Source organism: Rhinatrema bivittatum, chromosome 8 (genome assembly GCF_901001135.1).
Source record: "Rhinatrema bivittatum chromosome 8, aRhiBiv1.1, whole genome shotgun sequence".
Taxonomy (NCBI): domain Eukaryota; kingdom Metazoa; phylum Chordata; class Amphibia; order Gymnophiona; family Rhinatrematidae; genus Rhinatrema; species Rhinatrema bivittatum.
Genome location: NC_042622.1, coordinates 91,763,402 through 91,784,764, shown reverse-complemented (window position 1 = coordinate 91,784,764; position 21,363 = coordinate 91,763,402). Strand labels below are relative to the sequence as shown.

Sequence of the window (21,363 nt, the reverse complement as noted above, 5' to 3'; positions counted from 1 at the left end):
AAAGGGAGGGCTCCTTTCGTCTCATCCTGGATCTCAAGAGGGTCAACCATTAATTGAAGGTGACTCAATTTTGAATGGAAACCTTATGCTCTGTGATAATGGCGGTGCGGTTGGGGGAATTTCTGGTCTCCTTGGCTCTGTCAGAGGATTACCTTCATATTCCCATCCGATTGGAACAGGAATGTTTTCTATGCTTTGTAGTGTTGGGGCGCAATTATCAGTTTTGGGCACTGCCTTTTGATCTAGCCACTGCTCCAGAACATTTTCCAAGATTATGGTGGTAGTAGCGGCGGCCTTGCCAAAAGAAGGAATCCTGGTGCACTCATATTTGGAAGACTGGTTGATTTGAGCCAAGTCTCAGGAAGAGCCATCTGGTGACACACAAGGTGATCTCCTTGTTGCAGGAGCTCGGTTGGGTGGGTGAACCTGACCAAGAGCAATCATTGGAATATGATTGCTCTTGGTCAGGTTCACCCACCCAACCGAGCTCCTGCAACAAGGAGATCACCTTGTGTGTCACCAGATGGCTCTTCCTGAGACTTGGCTCAAATCAACCAGTCTTCCAAATATGAGTGCACCAGGATTCCTTCTTTTGGCAAGGCCGCCGCTACTACCACCATAATCTTGGAAAATGTTCTGGGAGCAGTGGCTAGATCAAAAGGCAGTGCCCAAAACTGATAATTGCGCCCCAACACTACAAAGCATAGAAAACATTCCTGTTCCAATCGGATGGGAATATGAAGGTAATCCTCTGACAGAGCCAAGGAGACCAGAAATCTGGGGGTCCGATTCAACACCTGACAGGACAGAGTTTTCCTACTGGAAGTTTGGATCCAGAGATTGATGTCTCAAAAGCGTCAGTTGATGAACACTATACGCCCTGTGGTGTGGTCCTACCTACAGGTACTCTGCTTGAGAGTGGCTACCCTGGAAGTGGTGCTGTGGGCAAGGGTTCATATGCATCCTCTTCAGCGCTCTCTGCTATCTTGTTGGAACCCGCAGTCTCAGAATTATGCGGTTTGGCTCCACTTGCCTACGGAAATCTGCTCCCACCTCCAGTGGTGGTTGCAGGAGGATCATCTGAGAAAGGGCGTTCCCTTGTCCTCTCCGGCCTGGTTGGTAATCACGACAGATGCGAGTCTTCATGGTTGGGGGCTCACTGTCTGGCGTTAATGGCCCAGAGATGTTGGAATGCCAAAAAGTCCCACTGGAACAACAATCGCCTGGAGGCCCAGATGGTACAGCTGGCACACTTGCAGTTCATCCCAGGCTGTGGAATCAAGTAGTTTGCATGATGTCTGACAATGCAAAGATGGTGGCCTATATCAATTGCCAGGGAGGAACCAAGAGCCAGCAAGTGTCGCAGGAAATAGACGCTGATGGAATGGGCGGAAGGCCATCTGCAGATGATCTCGGCCTCTCAAATTGCAGGAAAAGACAACATAAGAGGAATTTCTCAGCAGGGAGAGTCTAGACCCAGGAGAGTGGGTTTTGTCAGCCAAGGCGTTTCAGCTGATTGTGGATCGCTGAGGCCTTCCGTTCCTAGACCTGCTGGCAACTTCTCGGAATGCTAAGATTCCTCGATTCTACAGTCGCAGGAGAGATCCATGGTCCTTCAGAATACACGCTTTCATACAGGTCTGGCTGGAAGACAGATTGCTTTATGCCTTTCCTCCGTGGCCCTTTCTGGGCAGGATAATTCACAACATCGAAGGCCACAGGGGGCTAGTACTCCTGGTGGCGCCAGACTGGCCCAGGCATCCATTGTATGCGGATTTGCGACATCTCCTGGTGGAGGCCCCCTTTGTCTTCCACCCCACCTGGATCTGCTGCAACAGGGACCAGTTTTTCATGAGGATCCAACTTGATTCTGTCTTACAGTTTTGCCCTTGAGAGGGCTCGCCTGTTAAAGCATGGTAATTCCTCTGCAATGATTGTCACTTTACTCTGCGCTCGCATGTTCTTCACTTCCTTGGCTTATGTGCGGGTTTGGAGAGTTTTTAAGGCCTGGTGTGAGGAGCGGGGTGTTATTCCTGGTTCAGTTATGATCCCTCTCATTCTGGATTTTTTGCAGGATGGATTGAATAAAGGCTTGGCCCTTGGTTCCTTGAAGGTGCTGGTTGTGGCTCTTGCGTATTTCAGAGACCTGGTGAATCGTGTTTCTTCGTCGTCTTATCCTGATGTGGCCCATTTTTTGAAGGGAGTAAAGCATCTTGGGCCTCCCTTGAGGTTACATGTTCCATTATGGAGTCTTAATTTTGTGCTGGACTTTTTGGTGGGCCCTATGTTCTGACCAATAGCCTTTCCTTACGGTTGTTGACTTTGAAGACTGTGTTCTTGGTGGCTGTATGTTCTGCGCATCGGATTTCTGAGCTGTAGGCTTTGTCTTGCCAGGAGCCGTTCCTTTGGGTGATGCTGGGGGCATTACAGCTGTGTACTGTTCCATCCTTCTTGCCCAAGGTAGTCTCGGACTTTCATTTGAATCAGTCCATCTCCTTGCCATCCCTGGATAAGGTCAGGGATGTGGAGGAGTTCTGCCTTTTGCACTCCTTGGATGTTAAGCATCTTGTCGTGTGGTATCTGGAGGTCTCTGAGTCTTTTTGAAAGTCAGATTGCCTGTTTGTTCTCCATGGCGGGAGTAAGCAGGATGCTCTGGCTTTGCGGGCTACCATAGCTCATTGGATTAAGGAAGTAGTCATGGCCGCATATGTGGATGCTGGAAAATCATTGGTTACTCAGGTTAGGGCTCATTCCACTAGGGCTTAGGCAGTGTCATGGACAGAGCTTAGTCTGTTGTCTCCCGTCAATATCTGCCGAGCTGTGACATGGTCCTCCTTACATACTTTTCAAGGTTTTATCGTCTGGATGTGCAGGCCCAAGAAGATGCAGCCTTTGCACATATTGACTGGACTGTGGGCAGCTTCCCACCTTGTTGGGGGAGTAGCTTTGGTACATCTCACTGGTCCTGAGTCCATCTGTCTACACACTAGGAAATGGAGAAATTACTTACCTGATAATTTTGTTTTCCTTAGTGTAGAAAGATGGAGTCAGCTTCCCACCCTCTGCTGCCACATGAGTGTGTCAATAGTCCTCCTGTGGGGCTCTGAGTCCCAAGGGATTACTGGTAAGTGTTCATCCAATCCCTATCTTGGGGTATGTAGAATCTTATGTGAGTTCAGTGTTTATGGTTGGTTTAGTACAGTTCTGGTTACCTGTTTTTAATCATGTTTTTTAATCAAGTTTTTTGCTATTCTGTCCACAGTTGCTTTTGAAGAGAATACTGGCAAGCTGGGGTCACTGCAGGACTATATATACTGTGACATCAGCTTGCTCTGTCTCTGTTTGCTGACAGGGGAGCATAAACCACTGGTCTTGAGTCCATCTGTCTACACTAAGGAAAACAAAATTATCAGATAAGTAATTTCTCCATTAGTTATCTTTTTTGAGAACTGAGATAGAAATTCATCACAGGAGGAAGGATTGATGTTGCTCAGTGCAGATGTTTTAGGCAGGGTAGTCAAGTTCTTGACAAGCATAATCAACTCTTGTGGCTTATTCTCAGCTGATTGTAACTGAGCAGCATTAAAGTACTTCTTAAAACAGTCACACTTTCTTCTATAATCATTGAACTGAGTTCTGTATGCATGCAGGGTTTCAGGAGTGTGAGAATGTCACTATAGCCTCTCAGATCTTCTGAGTAAGCATGCGCTGTGTAAGTCTGCATTATACTATCTAGCAGACTTATTTCGATGGTCACCAATGGTTTTAAGGAGAGCAATGGTATCTAGTGTCTCAGCAGTGGCTTTTTCCGATTTAGCAACTGCAGTGTCCATATTGTTAACTCAAGATTTTCCAAAGCCGGTAGTATGCTTTTTGATAGTGAGTCAATATTTTATTTATTTAAATTTATAAATTGCCTTCCTGATTTATTTTAAATAACACAAAGCAATGTCAAAATCATAAAACACAATTTAAGACCATAAAACAAACAAAATAAAACATACATCTCAATCATCTTTCTTTGCCAACTCTAAAACAGTATTAACTCAGCCCAGAACTATCAATATGATCCCTCTTTTGAAAAGTTATAATGGAACTTGGACTAAGTGGTTTTTTGTTTTGTTTTTTTTAGCATTGAGTAGCAATTGGTTAATAAATAATGGTCAGACCAGGGAATTATTCTTACTTGCAGATGGGGAAAATGCCTTGATAAGATAAAAGCATTAAGAAAAATTAAATCCAGAGTATGACCATATTTGTGGGTAGCTTTGTTAACAATTTACTTCCATCCAAGATATTTCATCACATCCAGAAATAATTTTATCTGAGGGGTAAGAAGGAGCATACAAAATGCAAATTGAAGCTACCCATGTTGATATGTTATTATTGAGATTAGCTTTAGAATTCATAAGCATCTCAAAAATAGGTGAACAATTAGATAGCAATAAGTCAGGCAGAGAGTATACCAGATAAAGTTGAATGCTTTTTGAAAATTAGTTACCCTGCTAGTTGGCTAGTGGTCTCCTATCCAAGTACTAATAAAGTCCAACTCTTGTTAGCCAGATGCTGACAAGGAACATGACATGAACACTGACCCATTGCTCCCCTTAGTCTTGGCTAATTGTGGATGATGTTAAGCATAAACATTCTCATCAGTGTTGCATAAGGTCCTAGATATTATTGATTCTAACAGGAGTATGGAAAGTCGCTGGGATTTTAGTTTTTAGGTGCCATTCTGGGGGTTTGTTCCAGTCGTCGTTCTGGGGGTTGGGAAGGACTTTTTAACCTGTGCCGAAAGTTCCACTTCATTTGGATCTCCACAAATGAATAGACAAATGTAGGTGCTCTGATGAAAGATGGCAGTCTTTTCATTCTAATTACCTGTAAGCTCTTGCTGAAATAGCCTTTCTTCAGTTTATTCTTTCTAGTTTGAGCAGTGAGTTGCATGTCACATGGGACCTGAGTTCACATATTGCTGTCCAGTCAGCTCTGCATGTGGTATTGAACAAGTTACTTGATCTTCTTGTTCTCAGTTTGCTCAACTGTAGTAACTAGCATAAGTGCCTGTCAAAAATGACAGGTAAAAAGCCATTTAACAACATCTGTGTAAATGAATGTTTTACCAAATTAGCACATGCATTCAACTCTGTCAGCATCTCCTTCATTGATGCTTCTGTTATCTCCCCCTTCAGCCTGTCTTCTGCAAACCCTTTGCGTTCTGTTTCTTCTCTTCTCCTGCATGCTCTTTGCTCATTTCTTTTCTTTTCCCTTTGGTTCTGCTTTCTGCATTCCTGTCACCTGTTCTCTTCTTCATCCTGGTTCTCATTTGCTACTTTTGAGGACAAGTTTCTATACCATCTACATACTTATGTTGGTAGTCTGAAAATCACTCCCTCTTAATCAGGCTAAAAGAATGCCTGCTCTTCTGTAATACCCATACTTTTAGCCGTATTTACAGGAGGTGGTAAATAGGCAGGAAATCATTTTAATTGTATTTCTTGTTCAGTTAAGGTTATTTAGGGCTAATGTTTGGTGAAATACTGAAAGTAGCAATAAAACGCAGTCAGTAGATATTCTAAAAAACGCAGTTATGGTATTTGGAGCAAGACAAGCAGAGTGACCAACACACAAATTTAACAACTTATACAACATTATTATTTATATAATATACTTGGAAGAGACTGGGAACTTGTATGCTCATCTACCCAGGATAGTAGAGAACCAAAAAAGCAGGTATCAAAACCTGTCTTTGAAGAAGTGTGATATCCTACAGGTGGTCACCCTGCTATGGCTGGCAGCTGGGATATATCCTTAGTGGTGTGGGCTGAAGTAACAGGGTCAATTGGTCTTTCTCTGTTGTCATCTACTTGTTACTATGCAGTAGCTTAAATTCCACCCAACAGCCCCTGCAGCTTCTCCCAATGTTGAGATGGACCTCACCCTCCAGGCCCTTTCTGAAACTGCTGCAAGGGTGCCCCTAGTTTGAAATTATGCCACTGTTACTGTGCATATAATAAAAGCATATTACTATCATTGTTTGGTCTTTCTCACTTTAACAAAATCAATAAGCAGACTTTTCAGAGGTGGCTGCATGTTTAGTTCAGAAGTATCGGACGTGTAAAAAGTTTGTTTAAGTAAATAAGGATCTGGTATCGATATTTAGGCATGCAGTATGTTGCTACAGAGAGAAACTATTCAGGGGAGGATAACTTGTAGGAAATTGAATGTTGCTATATTATAGTAATTAAGACATGGCAGGAGTGAGCTGTACCTAGCAGAGCAGCACAATGTAGTTGTATTTTGAGAAATGAACATCTGGGAAGTGTAATGTCCAGGTGAAGTATGACCCATTGTGTCTTGCTTATTGTTATATCAGGGATTATTTCTATTGACTGGCTTTATGGTAAGGATTTGCCCTACACATGAGCACATTCTTTGACCATAAAAGTACCGGGAGAACTTAACAACACAGCCCCAATAAATAGCCACAGTGTATGCTTCCATCCAGCAGCATTCAAGGCCACAACATAGTGTACTTTTATTCCTGAAGTGATGAATGTTTATATTGTTAGCCCGGGGATATCGATAAGGTGTATATAATACAGGGTGCTGTAAATACCCGTTTTCTGTTACAGAAAATCATTTGTATCTGCCTTCCTTTGTCCCATGCACAGGTTGAATGGTGGGTCCCTGGAAATGGGATGTCCATCCCATTTGGGGAGCATAAAGGAAGAGAGAGATTTCCAAAACTGCTGCACGAAGAAGTGAGAAAACAAGGCAGGGATCATGTCGGCTGCGACAGCGGCAGCTCCAGCTCCCCAGGGGCCTGTCAACTTGGCAGCCCCAGAAATCACCAATAGCAGTAAACCTGGGCGGAAGACCAATCAACTGCAGTATATGCAGAATGTGGTGGTGAAAACGCTGTGGAAGCATCAGTTCGCATGGCCTTTCTACCAGCCTGTGGATGCTGTCAAGCTAAATTTACCGGTGAGTGTGCTTCATCGCTCATGTTTCCTCTCCTCTCCGGGTTATGACTTCCTTTAATAAAGGAGTGCTTTAGTGGACCCTATTTTAATGCAGAATAAAAGGTTTTCCCCATATAGTGCTGCTGGGGAAATACATTTTTTAAATCAAGCTATATAAGAATCAGTAAAGCTGATGCAAGTATAGATCCACTGTCAAATCAATTTTTATTTTTTTTTAAATGTGTGATGCAGTTTCTCCCATTAGTATTTAAGTAGAAATAGTAGTAGTGATGTTATTGCTAGTTAATGACTGATGTGTACTGCAACTGTCTCCTCTTCATGTAATTTATTTTTTAACAGGATTATCATAAAATAATTAAAAATCCAATGGACATGGGGACAATTAAGAAGAGGCTGGAGAATAACTATTATTGGAGTGCCAGTGAATGTATGCAGGACTTTAACACAATGTTTACAAACTGTTATATTTATAACAAGGTAAAGTATTGCAGTTACTCTGTTTGCTTTTTACAGCGTTTTCAAGTGGCCTATCTTCTTACACTGTGGGGTTTGGAGTGAGGGGGCAAGAGAAGAGTTTTGGCACTGACCTGGTCTGCAGGGAGGGAGGAGCTCTCAGCTTGGACTGCAGAAATGTTGTAAGAGGGGTTTTTAGTTCGGGATTCGGTGACTCTCTCTCCTCTGGCAATAAATAGCTAAGACGTCACTGTACGAAGAGCCACCTGCGCTGATTTATGCCACCGTGGCTCCTCTGTGCTCTGTGGATCACATGCAGCCGGGGAGGGGCTGGGCCGGCGATCTATCTTGCTGACAACTGACTCGTTAGTGCCGGTCTCACACAAGCTGGTTGCCTGCTTCTCTTTTCTTTTCTCCTTCCCTGGCACCTCTTCAGGGTGCCATCATCCATTTGTCAGAGAGTTGTGTTGGGCGTTACTTTATTGAAATAGGATTTTTGCACAGCATCGTCGTTTTGAAAGGACATGGTACACCTACAAATGAAAATGCATTACATTCTAGAGTTGGATTTTTAATGTGACATTAATGTCTTCAGTGTTCCAGTATTAAAACAACAGTTTGTTTTTGCTAAAACAATTCTGGGGCCTGGTAAACCTGCCATCTGTTCTAAACAGCACTACTGAGAAACGTCCATTTTCTGACTTCAGAAACACATGTTTCTGTCTTTTCTGCATCTGTGTTTTTCCTTTTGAGCGTAATGCACAAGACTGAGTCTTCTGATTATGCTACCAAGTACAGTAAACATAAACATTAGAGAAATAGTTTCTCTCTTTCAAAATTTTGCCAAATGAAAAACCATCATGCTGTTTCTCTGCTGCCTGTCCTATTGGTCCTCTGCTCCACAGCTGGCTCCAGGAAGAAAATTACTTGTGAACTGTCTGCTCTCATACAGACCTTGTCATGAAGCCTGGATCCCAGAGCCTTTTCTGCTCATTCCTCTGTATTCCTGGGCACCAAAAGAGTCAGGGAGCTTTGGTAACCTGATTTTTTAGGGAAATTGTATTTGTTTGGGTTTTTTTTTATCACTTGGACATATCCTCAGTAAAAAAGCTCAAACAGAAATCATATAGCATGGGGTAAACATTCTCTCGTGTTTAAGCAGGTGAAATAAAACATGAGAAGTTAATAGTATTTGAAATATTTTTATTTAAAGAAAAACTGAGGACATCAATGGTGAAAATCTAAGGGATTGTATCTTGGGAAGATTGTCGACACAACACAGGGTTTTTTTCTGGTCCATTTTCACTGCCTCTTCCAGGACATTTAATTTCTGCATGTGACATTTAATTTCTGCATGAGACAACATTTTCAAAATCTTTTTCCTGATCCACCAATACAGGTGTAAAGGGACAAAAGTAGACTTGGATAGAACTGGCTTTGAAAAAATGGCAGAAAATGCATTTTTCCCTCTTAGATAAATGTTTCAAGAAATAATGGAAAGAAAAAGGAAAAAAAAATGTTTTGCAGCATTTTATGTTGCTGGATTTCCCTGGAATGTGGCTGGATTATTCAGATAAGAAGTTGTAGTTCACAGAGGCAGTGTCTTGTGAATATTAGACTCTGCTCTGGGCCTCTGTCAAGCCCTATGCTTAGTATGGGCATTTTCACCCAGATGTTAAGTTAGACAAGATGGTTTGTACCTGACATGACCTAGCAGCCACAGATAAAGCGTTATAGGCAAAGTTGTTACAGAATAAAAATATTTTTGTAACATTAAGGCTGCTTTATATGCCTACATATAGGGAAATTGTGTGTGTGTGTATATATATATATATATATATATTTTTTTTTTAAATTATTTTGTGTGCGAAACATTTATTGCTGCTAATATTAAATGCTTCTGTACCTCACATTGCATTGTGTGCGCTGCCTCATCCCCTGAGGATGCAAGCCGTGGGGAAACTTTCTACGGAAAGTAGCTCAGATGTCCAAGACAGAAACGTAATTGCCACCAGCCACTATGCAGTACATGTTCCATGAAAACATTCTGTCTTTCTCTTCTTTTGGTTCTATGGAATATGGACACAGTGTGGCTGAGAAGTGTCTGTGTCTGCCTTTGGAGTTGTATGTAATTTATTTATTTCTCCGAGGACCGCAGGATGGTAGTCTTTGCACGTGGATGACATCATCGGATGGAGCCCGGCATGGAACTTTGATCTCAAAGAATTCTAGAGCTTTCAAACGTGCTCTACTGAGCATGTGCAGCTGTAGTTATCCTGCCCCCCCAAATAGAGTCCCTCAGTCTCTCTTTTTTCAGTGGAGCTGTGTGCTCTCTCCTCACAGTTTAGTTGTGATATTTTTTGGAACAGCAGTAGTTCTTTTCTTTTCCTTAGTGTAGTTTTTGTTTCTTATTTTACTTTTTTGCTACCTTTCAACTTTCTGCCAGCTGTATGGCAGGCCTTGGTTGCTGTGTAGCTTGGCAGAGCTAATTCTAATTCTTAATACATAGACTAAACTGCAGATGCAGCATTTATGTCCTCCCTTTGCGCTGTCTGCTTTTGGTGCCTTAGTCTGGTGCTGACAGGACTAACAGAATGCAGTCCGTCAGTGTTCCATGTAGGCCACTGAGCCTAGGGACTCGCCTGAGTTCTTCCCAAGCAGGAATTCCATATCGGTTCACTAATTGATTGGCATCAATGGAGACGTGAACGGTGAAGGTATCGAGGGCTGCACTTTTTCTGAGGGAAGGGAGAGCTCATCCTCTTCACATTCTAAGGAACTAGTCTTCATGAGCAGGAGCCCTGGATGACGTAGCTTCTCCTCCTGATTGCTAGTGATGGCAGTGCAGTCTCCTTGTGCAAGAAGGTGAGCAAGAGCTTAGGCAAGCAGCATTGCTGCTGCACCTTAGGTGCAATGCCCGGTATCTTGTTGCCCGTGCACCAATGATCTAAGATGTTGATGTCAGGACTGTGTCAGGGATCAGGACCACCATTAGGCACCGTGGTCACCTTTGATGCCATGGAGATGTCAGGGTGCCTTCAATACCATCGACGCCGAAAGGGACATCAACCATGGGCACCGTCAAGGGCCATGTACACTGTCGATTCATGGTTCCGGGCCATAAGCACCAACAGGCCCTGTGGTTGCCATCATGCGCCATAGGCTCTCAATGCACCAAAGGAGCGGTATTGACCTGAGTATCCTAGACCTCCATGAGCATCAATGCATCGGGATAGCAGCACCGTTTGGTGTCACAGTACATACCGTGTTGGGAACCAGGCTGGCCATTGAGCACCATGGTCATCCTCGAAGCCATTGGAGCCGCTCTCGAGGTTATCAAGGTGCGGTGCCGCCCTTGATCGAGCACATGGAGGCTGTCGTACGTGTTTGCCAGCGATGCTGGTCGTCGTCGTTCTTGATGATGTTGAGCACAATCGCACCAGGGCACCATCAAGCATCTGGTCACCCTCGAGGCCACTGACTGCCAGGGCATGGAGGTCCTGAGAGCCCTCGAGCGCCATGAAAGTCATTGGCTGATAGGGGCTTCAGATGGACAGCCATGGTGCAATCGAGCACCGGATCGCCATTGACCCAGGGCACCCTAGAGTGCCGAGGCATCCAGGGTGCACCATGGCCCGTGCCCTTGAGGCTATTGAGCATTGGGGGCACCAGTGAGCCCCCTTGCCAGTGTCTGTAAGGGCACTGGGGAGGCATCGAGATGTGCCGTCAATGATGTATGACTATCAGGTGCCCAGAACCGCCATACAGTGCCAAATGCTCTGGGATCACAAGACATGGATGCTGCCTCAACTGGTTTCAGCCATAGACATGGGCATACTGTCTCAGCTAGCATCAGCCATAGGCACGGGCATAGGCGCCTTCGAGCCTGAAGCATCAACACCCTTGAGCACATAGCTGAGCCAAGGGGAGCCATGCAGGACACCAGCTGTCATCGGTTCTTTTGGGCACCAAGGCGGTGTGTCAGTTTCATGGGGCATCTGTTGGCACGTTGGTGCTGCAGGGCCTCCACCTTCGGGCACTGCGGGCATCATTGGTACCGCCAGACAATCGACACCTTCAAGCACTGGTCTCCATTGGTGCCACCAATCCTTGGACATTTTTGGAAAGCCATTAGTACTTTCGGGCACTGTGTACCTCATATTTATTTATGTATTTATTTATTATTTTTGTTATACCGAGTTTCATGACTAGCATCACATCAACCCGGTTTACAGATAACAATGTGTGTAAAGCATAGCGTAACGTAATAAACAATATTCCCAATAGAAACTTTAAACTTAAATACAGTAAATCAGAGGATGTGAGAAAGTTACAATAAAACAGGGAAAATTAACTTGGAACTGGAAGAGGGGAGAGATTGAACAAAGCAATATTTACATTTCAGCCAGTTTCATCAATTAATGTAATAGTATAGCAAAGTGAATAAATATGACTATGTGAGTAAATATGACGGTACATAAATATGAAACGGTAAATAAATAACCAAGTGAATAAATATGACATAGTTGTGATGGTAATGATATGATAAAAACTCAGCAGGTATTGATGAGTGTAAGTTTATGGTTGGTGGATTCTTATTTAGATCCAGTTATTGCATACGAGTTTGTGCTGATGTGTGGAGGTTTTATTCAAGGCTTGGGAATGCTTTTTTGAAAAGCCAAGTTTTTAGTCTTTTCCTAAATGTTAGAGAGCATGGCTCCTGTCTCAAATCAGGTGGGATAGAGTTCCACAGAGCTGGGCCTGCTGAAGAGAAGGCTCTGAGACTCAAGGATTTATGTTGGTAGGTTTTGGCATTTGGAATTTGGAGTGACTCTTTGTAGTATTCCCTGATGGGTCTGGCGGAAGTGTATTTTTTAAGTGGTATTTGTAGGTCGAGTTGCGTGTGTTGGTTGATAGTCTTGTATATGATGTTGATGGATTTGTACATGATTCTATAGTGGATCGGTAACCAATGGAGGTCTTTGAGGATAGGGGAGATGTGGTCAATTTTTCTGGAGTTTGTAAGGACGCTGGCTGCTGAGTTCTGAACCATTTGTAGAGGTTTGGTATAAGAAGCTGGGAGGCCTAGTAGTAATGAGTTGCAATAATCTAGTTTGGAAAAGATTATTGCTTGCAAGATTGTTCTAAAGTCCTGAGCATGGAAAAGTGGTTTAATTCTTTTCAGAATATGTAATTTGTAGAAGCAATCTTTGGTGGTTTGGTTAATGAATGGTTTGAGGTTGAGACGATTGTCTAAGATGGCTCCTAGATCTCTTACGTGGGCTGTTTGAAGGGGTGGCCTCTGGGCACCCCTTCAAACAGGGAAGTTGAAGTTTGAAGGGGAGTGCCTCTGGGCAGTCGTTGTCTGCAGTAGCCTGGGGCATCATCGATTAATGATGCATGCTGTTGTGTGTGTCGAGGGGCCTGTGGCACAGTTAAATGCCATTGGAACCCTGGCATCATTGGTGCCATTGATGTGATCCATCGCTAGTGAACACTGAGAGCATTATTGGCACCGTGAGCGCCGTAGTCACTGTAGGTACCGGTGGGCATGGTCGGAGACTGCAGGGCACCACCGCAGAGCACCATGGGCACCTTCAATTGCCATGGGCTTCCCTTTTGCCATTATTCACTGAAAAGGGAGGTGAGCCATTCACAACCTCAATCCAAGGGCTGCAATTAGCCTCTTGGAGCATTGTCAAGTACCGTGGGTACTATGGGGGCAATCTGCCTACCACCAGGGACGACCATAATCAGAGGCACTAGGGGATGCCTTTGACACACTGTATCTGCTGACTCTATTAAGAGTTGGTGTAACAGTGGAATGCTTCATGCAAGGTCGGGAATGGGTGGGGTCGTCTACTCCTCCAAGCACCTTAGGCGCTGGTAGGTAGCAGTCTCTTGGCTTGTATCGTGCCAAAAATAGGGGAACTGCCATCATTGCTGCAAGGTATCAGCTTTCTCATCCATTTCACACCTTTGGGTGCAATGGGACACTAGCAAGGAAGATGACATCACACACTTTTGGATTGCTTTTTCACAGTGTGCAGCCGCTAACTCAGAGTGGTATTTAGTCTCTGCTGTGCCGTGGAATTCTACATATGTGCATCGCCATACGCAAGTTGGGTACTGGTCATCACATTTTAAAAGTGGAGGGCTCCAGTTACCCTCTAGTGTAGGTGTGTGGTTGTTTCCCTCTTGGCGAGCACACTATATTGTGTGCCACTGCCACAAGTCTGACATAAGCCTGCATTCCTGGTCGAGCCACTAGGGGTGTGGATACCAGGAGGGTAGTGTCTGGAATCTTTCCCTCCCACAGAAGAGGAGTATATCTTTCAACCCCTCCCCTATTAACTTATGTTGAATCCACTTAGGGGGGAAGTCTTTGGAGCTCCATCCCTTGCAGGACTGTCACCAGGCTGGAGTCTTGATTCTTTTGAATCAGGGTGCCTCCTTGCAGACCAGGACCTGCAGCTGTTGGGGGGACAGCAGCGACGGTCATTGGACCACCCTCGCTAGTCCATGGATTAATGTGGTGTCCTACCCCTTGACTGGGTGACCACCTCTGGCTGATTTGGTCATTTATGAACCTCAGAGATCAGCAACCATAACCCACTCTCCCAGGGAGAATAGGAAAGGTTTTCAGGATCGGGAGGCCCTGATTCCCCATGCCTTCCTGTCCCCTTGGAGAGGGGAGATATGACTGGGTTTCCAGAGGCAACCCTAATGGGTTCCCCCTGGACTACCGGGTTGTCTGCCCCTACAAGGGGGAGACCTCATTTCCCCGTTTCCCAAAAAAGGGATTTCATCACCTCTGATGAGGGGTTGCTCTCTGTTCCCTGCAGGATCAGAGAGCTAATTGGGCATAATGCTCGTCCCTAGGTCATCCTTTGGCACAGCAGGTCTGTCTCCTCTTCTGAGCCACTCCCTGGTGAAGATTAGGAGTCTTCCTGCGCATGAATCACCCTTTTTTTTTTTAACATTTTATTTATAGTTCAGAGTCAAGACATACACAGGACAAAACTAAGCAGTGAATAAGAAGAACAAGTAACAGGGTATCAGAAAAAACAAACCCCCTTAATACAGTGAATATTCTAAGATGAATTGAAAAAATTCCAATACAGTTCCCAGATCTTATCATAAAGAGATACATTATCACGCAACATAAGTCAGTTTCTCTAGCAGAGCCATGGAGGGAACCTGAGTCGTCCAGTCTTCCAAGGTTGGGATAGACTTCCATTTCCAGGCAATTGCAATTCGAGCAGCATGCAGCAGATGTTGGATCAAATGTTTTTTGTATTTATCGAGCCTCTGAGGCCCCCATATCCTGAGAAGACACAGGCCTGGATTCACAAGGAAAGTACAACCTGCTATCTGCCCGATGATTCTCCCCACTCATACCCAGAAAGCGGATACAATGGGGCATTCCCACCATACATGGAAGTAAGATCCAGGCTGGCCTCATCCACGCCAACAGAGTGGAGAAGATTCAGCAGAGAAATGGGAGAAAAACAGCGGAAATCTGTACGAACGTATAATTAGGCGTACTAGTAATTCAACTCTCTTAGCATAGAGAGATCAGTGTGCTCTGCGCCAGATCCCCCTCCCCACCTTCGAACTGATCATAAACCCCAGGTCTGCACTCCACTGTTGCTCTACTCTCAAGATGGGCTGCTGATCTACATAGGCCTGAATAATTGCACGATATAGAAAGGAGCTCATCTTTTGCTGCAAAAAACCCTTAGTAAAGGCAAGTTCCAGAGCGACCCAGCGCCAAACCCCATGTTCTCTCCAAGCTAGTTCCCACTTCAAGAGGGCATAATAAGGTTGAGTATTAGCCGCAATGTCAGATTCATCCTGAAGCTCTGAAAAGGACAGCAACTTGTCACCTTCATAGAGATAACCCAGGCAACAAAGATCCTCCCCCCCATCATTGTTTCGCAGCCCAACTAAAGGTATATATGGACAAGGCGGGGTTCTTCCAGAGTGGTAAAAAAGCATCAGGTCCCTTATTAGTAATCCCTAGCCTTCTACAAAGGGGCCTTCAATGTCCTAACAGTACATGCAATAAGAGGGCAGTTACGGCAAGCCCGTCTGCCCCCAGGCAACAGAGGGGATAACGAGAGGAGTGACACCAGATCAGCCCCATCAGCAAGATACCTCTCAGTGGCAAGCCAAGATGAGGCCCAGTCCTGATAGATCCAGGTATAGACTCCCGACAGGTGTACCTCCCAGAAGTAGGCCTGAAGACAAGGAAAAGTCATCCCCCCCCCCCCCCCACACACACACACACACACTCCTTAGGCCGGAATAACGTACATAAACTGACCCAAGCAGACCTTTCCTTCCATAGAAAATCAAGTAAGGTAATGTTGATAGACGAAAAGAAGCCGTTCGGCAGAAAACAGGGAAAGTTTGAAAAAGATATGATAAGCGAGGCAATATGTTCATTTTGATGACATTAATCCGCCTGCCCCAGGAGAGATAGCAACCCTACCAACCCCGAAAATCTTACCTAATTGCTGTAACCACTGGGGCATAATTAAGCCTGTAAAGATCATTCAGGTTCTGTGATACATGAATTCTCAAATATTTTATAGAAGTTGTCGCCCGTTTGAAGGGAGCAAAACAAGCTGGGACCTTCTCCGGTGTACTTGTGCCGATTGGAAAAACCACTGATTTGTGAAAATTAACCTTATAGCCTGACATGGTGCCAAAAGCCATCAACTCTGCAAATAATGCTGGGTCTTCCCACTTCGGGTCTGCAAGGAAAAGGACATCATCAGCATACAGAGGAATCAGGTGAGAATGATCACCAATCCGGAAGCCCTGCAGATCCAGATGTGTTTGCAGTTTCACAGCTAAGGATTCAATAGCAAGATCAAAAAGTAGGGATGACAACAGGCAACCCTGCCAAGAGCCCTTCATAATGGGAAAAAAGTGCGGTAAAAAAATCATTCGTAAGAACTTTGGCCCTGGGACAATTGTACAAAGCCCAAATCCACTCACAGAACTGTTCAGAGAAACCGAGTTTGGCTAGTACTGCAAACAAAAAAGACCAGCTTAAACGATCAAAGGCCTTTTCCGCATCCAGACTTACAATTAGTCCAGGAACTTGTCTTGTTTAGCCAGGGCAATATTGTCAAATAGGCGCTGCGTATTATTCACAGAAGAACTACTACTGATAAAGCCAGACTGATCAGGGCCAATTAATGATCCCATACAGCTCTCAAGCCACAACTGCAGTACTTTCGCTAAAATCTTTATGTCCACATTCAATAAAGAGATTGGTCTATAGGCTTCTGGCTCAAATTTATCCTGCCCAGGCTTTGGTAATAGTACTATAGTTGCATCCGAAAGGACTACCTGTATGGTTGGGATGAACCTGCATATGATCAAAAGCATTTTTAAGTGGCCCGACCAAGTCTGCCAAGAAGCTCTTGTAAAATTCGACCGGGTATCCATCCAGACCAGGACTTTTTCGCCCAGGAAGACAGGAGATAGCACTTTGGATCTCTAAGGTAGAGATTGGAGCCGCTAATTTCTCCTTTTGAGAGTCGTTCAAAGCTGGTAGAGGTAAGCCGACTAAATATCCCTCTATTTCAGCGGTTGGAACCTGATTATCAGAAGAATATAACTGTGCAAAAAATTCTTTTAACTGGGCATTGATGCACTCAGTAGAGTGTACCAATGATCCGTCTTGTCGACGAATGCCTGAAATCAAGGTCTTATGCGAGCGATGGCGTAGCAAACAAGGAAGCATAGGTCTGACCTTGTTCCCAAGTTCATATGTTCTCTGACAAGAATATCGGAAAATTTGCTCTACATCCTCGAGTTGCAACTCACGGAGGTCAGCCCTGCACTTCTCCAGTTCATGATACGTGCAATAAGATCTGGTATGTTTGAGATTTTTCCAATTGCCCTATACGGAGTTTCAGAGAGCGCTCACGATGAGCCCTCTCTTTCATGAATCTCAAAAAATTCTTTCACAGCATCCCCTGTAGTAGAGACGTGTTGAATCGCCAGCTTTTCTCGGTGGTGGAGCCGCGAAAAATATAGAGAGGTAAAAGGATAGGACTGTGATCAGAAATAACCGCAGAGCCGATATCAGCTAGGCCTATTCGAGAAAGGAGTGAATGAGAGCATAGAAAGAATTCAATCCCAGCTATAAGAAAGGAACCGGGGTGAGTAGCAAGTGTAGTCTTTACCTGTTGGGTTTTTCTCCCTCCAAATGTCCACCAAGTCTAGGCGCAACATCAGACTTTTCAGGGAATCCGCTATACTACCTATTGAACATCCAGAAGATCTATCAAGCCTGGGGTCTAGGCTAACATTCCGGTCTCCCCCTGCTATAAGAAGCTGTGGTGAGAGTGCTTCAAGCAGGCTCTGCAATTGTGAGTAATAATCTTTCTGACCCACGTTAGGCCCATACAGGTTTGCAGAAATTAAGTGTTCCCCAGTAAGAGAGCATTCTAGAAAAATATAATGGCCCTCAGGGTCTTTATGGACCTTATGAAAGATCAAAGGCATATTTGACTCGTCCAACCCAATCCCGGGCCAGCTTATCATGCTCTGAATTGGTCGTGAGTTTCTTGAAGAAAAACCACCTGAGCCCTCTTCTTTTTGAAATAGTCCAGAATTTGCCGACACTTAACTGGGGAGCCAGTACCCCACACATTTAGAGAAAAAAGTTTGAGGTGCATTAGCCATAAGGAAAGAGGAAAAAAACCTTGCTCAGAACCATCCGAAGAAAAGAAACCCTATGTATGCTTGACACCTGTTTTTTGTAACTCCCATTAACCCTAACTAACTGCAAAAATCTATTCACCCTATATGTCCCTCCCCCAACCCCCACCCCAAACTATAAACCGGAACATCCCTGCGCTAAAAGAGTAGCCAACAGGGTGACCCATGTCCAGACCAATGAAATTAACGTCCAGCCAAGAAGATGGATGTTATGAGAATGGCAAAGGAAATCAATCAAAACATCACTGCAGGAGTGGAACGCAGCGATTAGCATTGAACAATGCCAAAGAGCAAGCCCAGAGTCCCAATGTAATTGGTTCCAGATTCACCACAGAGCTGGAAAGGATGGACAAGGAAAGTGTGTCTTGCCGCAGCAACCCCAATACTCTAACCTGCAACCCCTCCCCCTCCCCACCCCAGCAATCAAATTACCAGCAAACTATCCATTAACACATATGAGACAGCTCATGCCACTCTTGTAAACATACCTGGGTCATTTCGCCCTTCAAGGAGCAGTGTGCCAAAGGGCAGGCAGCTCAAAGAGAGCACCCCATAGGCGCGAGTGAAAGAAAAGGATATGTAGCCAAGAAGGCTTTCAGGGAGCATCGTCAGGAGCATTTGCAGTTGCTCTTCGAAACTTCTGGAGTAGCTCACGTGCAGTTGTCACGTGAGCTGGAGGCAATATCTCCGATTTGCCTCCATGCGTCACCCGCAGATGAGCAGGATACAGCATTGCATAAGTCAGGCCTAGATTATGAAACTTCATTTTGACATCCGTGAATGCAGCTCTGCATCTTTGCACCTCAGCTGAGTAGTCTTGGAAAATAGAGGCGGCAGTCCTTGTAAATTATCTCTCTTAATTTTCTGCTAGCGCCCAGCTAGCGGCATTTATCCTGGAAACTATGCACTCGAATAATCAGCGCCCTCGGACGATCAGACTCCTTTGGCTGGTGCACCAAGGCCCTGTGGGCCCGGTCCAGCTTAACCCTGCCCTCTTTATAGGAGACCTTTAGCAGGGTGGGCAGCAGAGTGGAGAAAAACCCCACAGGGTCTGAACCTTCCACGCGCTCTGGCACACCAACAAGATGGATGTTGTTGCGGTGGCTCCTATTTTCGAGGTCATCCTGTTTTCTAATACTGCCTTGTGTCCCCGTTCTAAGGCCTCTAGTTTCTGCTGAGTCATGGTAAGGGACATTTTGAGTTCTTCCACTCGTTCAGTGAGGGAGTCCAGCCTCGCAGTGGTCTTGCCAACGGTTGAGACCACCTGAGACAGCCGGTCCATGACAGACTCTAATTTAGAGTCCAGGCTGGTATGTATTTTGCCTCCCAGCTGGCTGATGTTGGCTGGAAGCATGGCGTCCACCATATTGTCTTCGTCGGACGTGGCCTCCTCTGCACAGGCTGCTCGATCTGACACCGGCTTGCAGCAAGATCTCTTCGCCTGGATGGCTTGTTCCCCCCACATCAGTGGCAGGGGAGTTTTGGCGATTTTATCCACCATAAGGAGAGAGTGCAGAGCTGATATTTAAAAAAAAAAATTAGCTGTCTAAGAGCTGCAGGATCAGGAGCTCTGGGGATTTGCGACCGCCTAGCACAGAAGCATCACATGACCCCCTCCCCCCCCCCCCCCCCCCCCACGAATCACCCTTTTCTTACCTGCAGAGCACACTATGCGGTGTTTGCGGATTACCACTCCTGCCAGTCTTTCTCACACGCGGGACCCTACCTCGGTAGGGAGGGTTCTGGTCTAATTATATCTCAGTTGGCAGGTGTGCCTTTCAACCTCTTGCCATATCTATGGCTGTGTGAGTTGGGGGATGAGGGAACATGCAACGGAGGTGCTACACTTTTGTTGTGGTGACTTCTGAGCTATACTTCCCCCTTTTAGGGATAACCCTGGCTGTGGGTAGGGAACTCTTGGTTCAGGCAACTGTTGTCCAAGGGTTGCCAGGTCGATAAAGGAATCCTATTTTCCCAGGGATTGCATTTGCGGCATCCCTGCTTTCTGTCCTCTGGTGGATGTCTTCCCCAGGAGGAAGGCTCTCAGTTTCAGCTGTTTCTATCATGCTGAGAGGTCTACTTCAGGTCCCTACTGCAATCAGCAGTGAGTTGTTGGTTGTTAAATACAGCCTAGCAGCGTTTCATATCCTGGCAGCCCCAGGGTCTGCCTCATTGTGTTATTCGCTTCTGACTTCCGGGCAGAATGTTGGGGGAGGGGGGAGAAAAGCTAGGGCATTCATGGTATATCTTAGTGTATACCTGCAGGTATCAGTACACCAGTTTTTCCCTGTGTTTTCACCAAGTTCTGACCAGTACTACCTTTAACTTTTCATACTTCACTAGGTTGTCCAAAGTGTCTTCCTGCTCACCTGAGCTATATCCTGTGAACTGGATGGATAGGCCTATCCTTGACAGAGTGAGTGTGGGTGAGCTTCAGGCCCAGCTTAACTCCCTACCTGGGAGTTTTTGGGCTCATACTCTTGACATCTCACACTCTTGACATCTGTTTTGGGTGATCGGATCTGTCTGGTAAGGTCAGCCACAGACTTTAGCCACTATTGCCGCTTCTTCTCCCAAGTGTTGCTTGGGTATTTCTGCCCATTGTGTCTATTGGCCAATCATTGGGCACTCCTTTACAAAGGCATTCTGTCCTTCAGATGTTAGTAGCCCGCAGTTTCTTTCTGCAGGGCTTTCTGACCTCAGTGGAGTTTTTTTTCAGATGTCTTGTGACAGCGAAGGGAATTGTGCAGTTTTCATCTAAGAACTCATCTCTTGGTTGATTGTATAGGCCTTTTCCTGTATCCAGAAGGAACTAGACCAGGGGTCGGGAACCTTTTTGGCTGAGAGAGCCATGAACGCCACATATTTTAAAATGTAATTCCGTGAGAGCCATACTAACTACAACCCCCCACCCTCCTGACCCCCCCCCCAAGACCTACCAAATTAATTTACTACAACCCTCTACTCTCCTGACGCCCCCCCAAGACCTGCCAAAAGTCCCTGGTGGTCCAGCGGGGGTCCAGGGCTCGCAGACAAATCTTTAATAAAAAAGTAAAAATCTAACAAAACCCCCCACCCTTCTGACGCCCCCCAAGACCTCCAAAATTAATTTACTATAACCCCCCAACCTCCTGACCTCCCCAGAACCTGCCAAAAGTCCCTGGTGGTCCAGCGGGGG

The 21,363-nt window shown here is 45.3% G+C and overlaps 1 protein-coding gene across 3 annotated transcripts in view; it reads left to right on the top strand.

The window, feature by feature from the left end:
* BRD3 (bromodomain containing 3) overlaps nucleotides 1-21,363 on the top strand; it is a 132,232-nt gene that overhangs the window by 86,118 nt on the left and 24,751 nt on the right. For all 3 annotated transcript variants that reach the window (XM_029611599.1, XM_029611600.1, XM_029611598.1), the window contains 2 exons: nucleotides 6,675-6,987; nucleotides 7,326-7,463. In XM_029611599.1, the coding sequence (XP_029467459.1) occupies nucleotides 6,787-6,987; nucleotides 7,326-7,463 (339 nt within the window). In that variant the 5' untranslated portion in view covers nucleotides 6,675-6,786. The remainder of the gene's footprint in view (nucleotides 1-6,674; nucleotides 6,988-7,325; nucleotides 7,464-21,363) is intronic.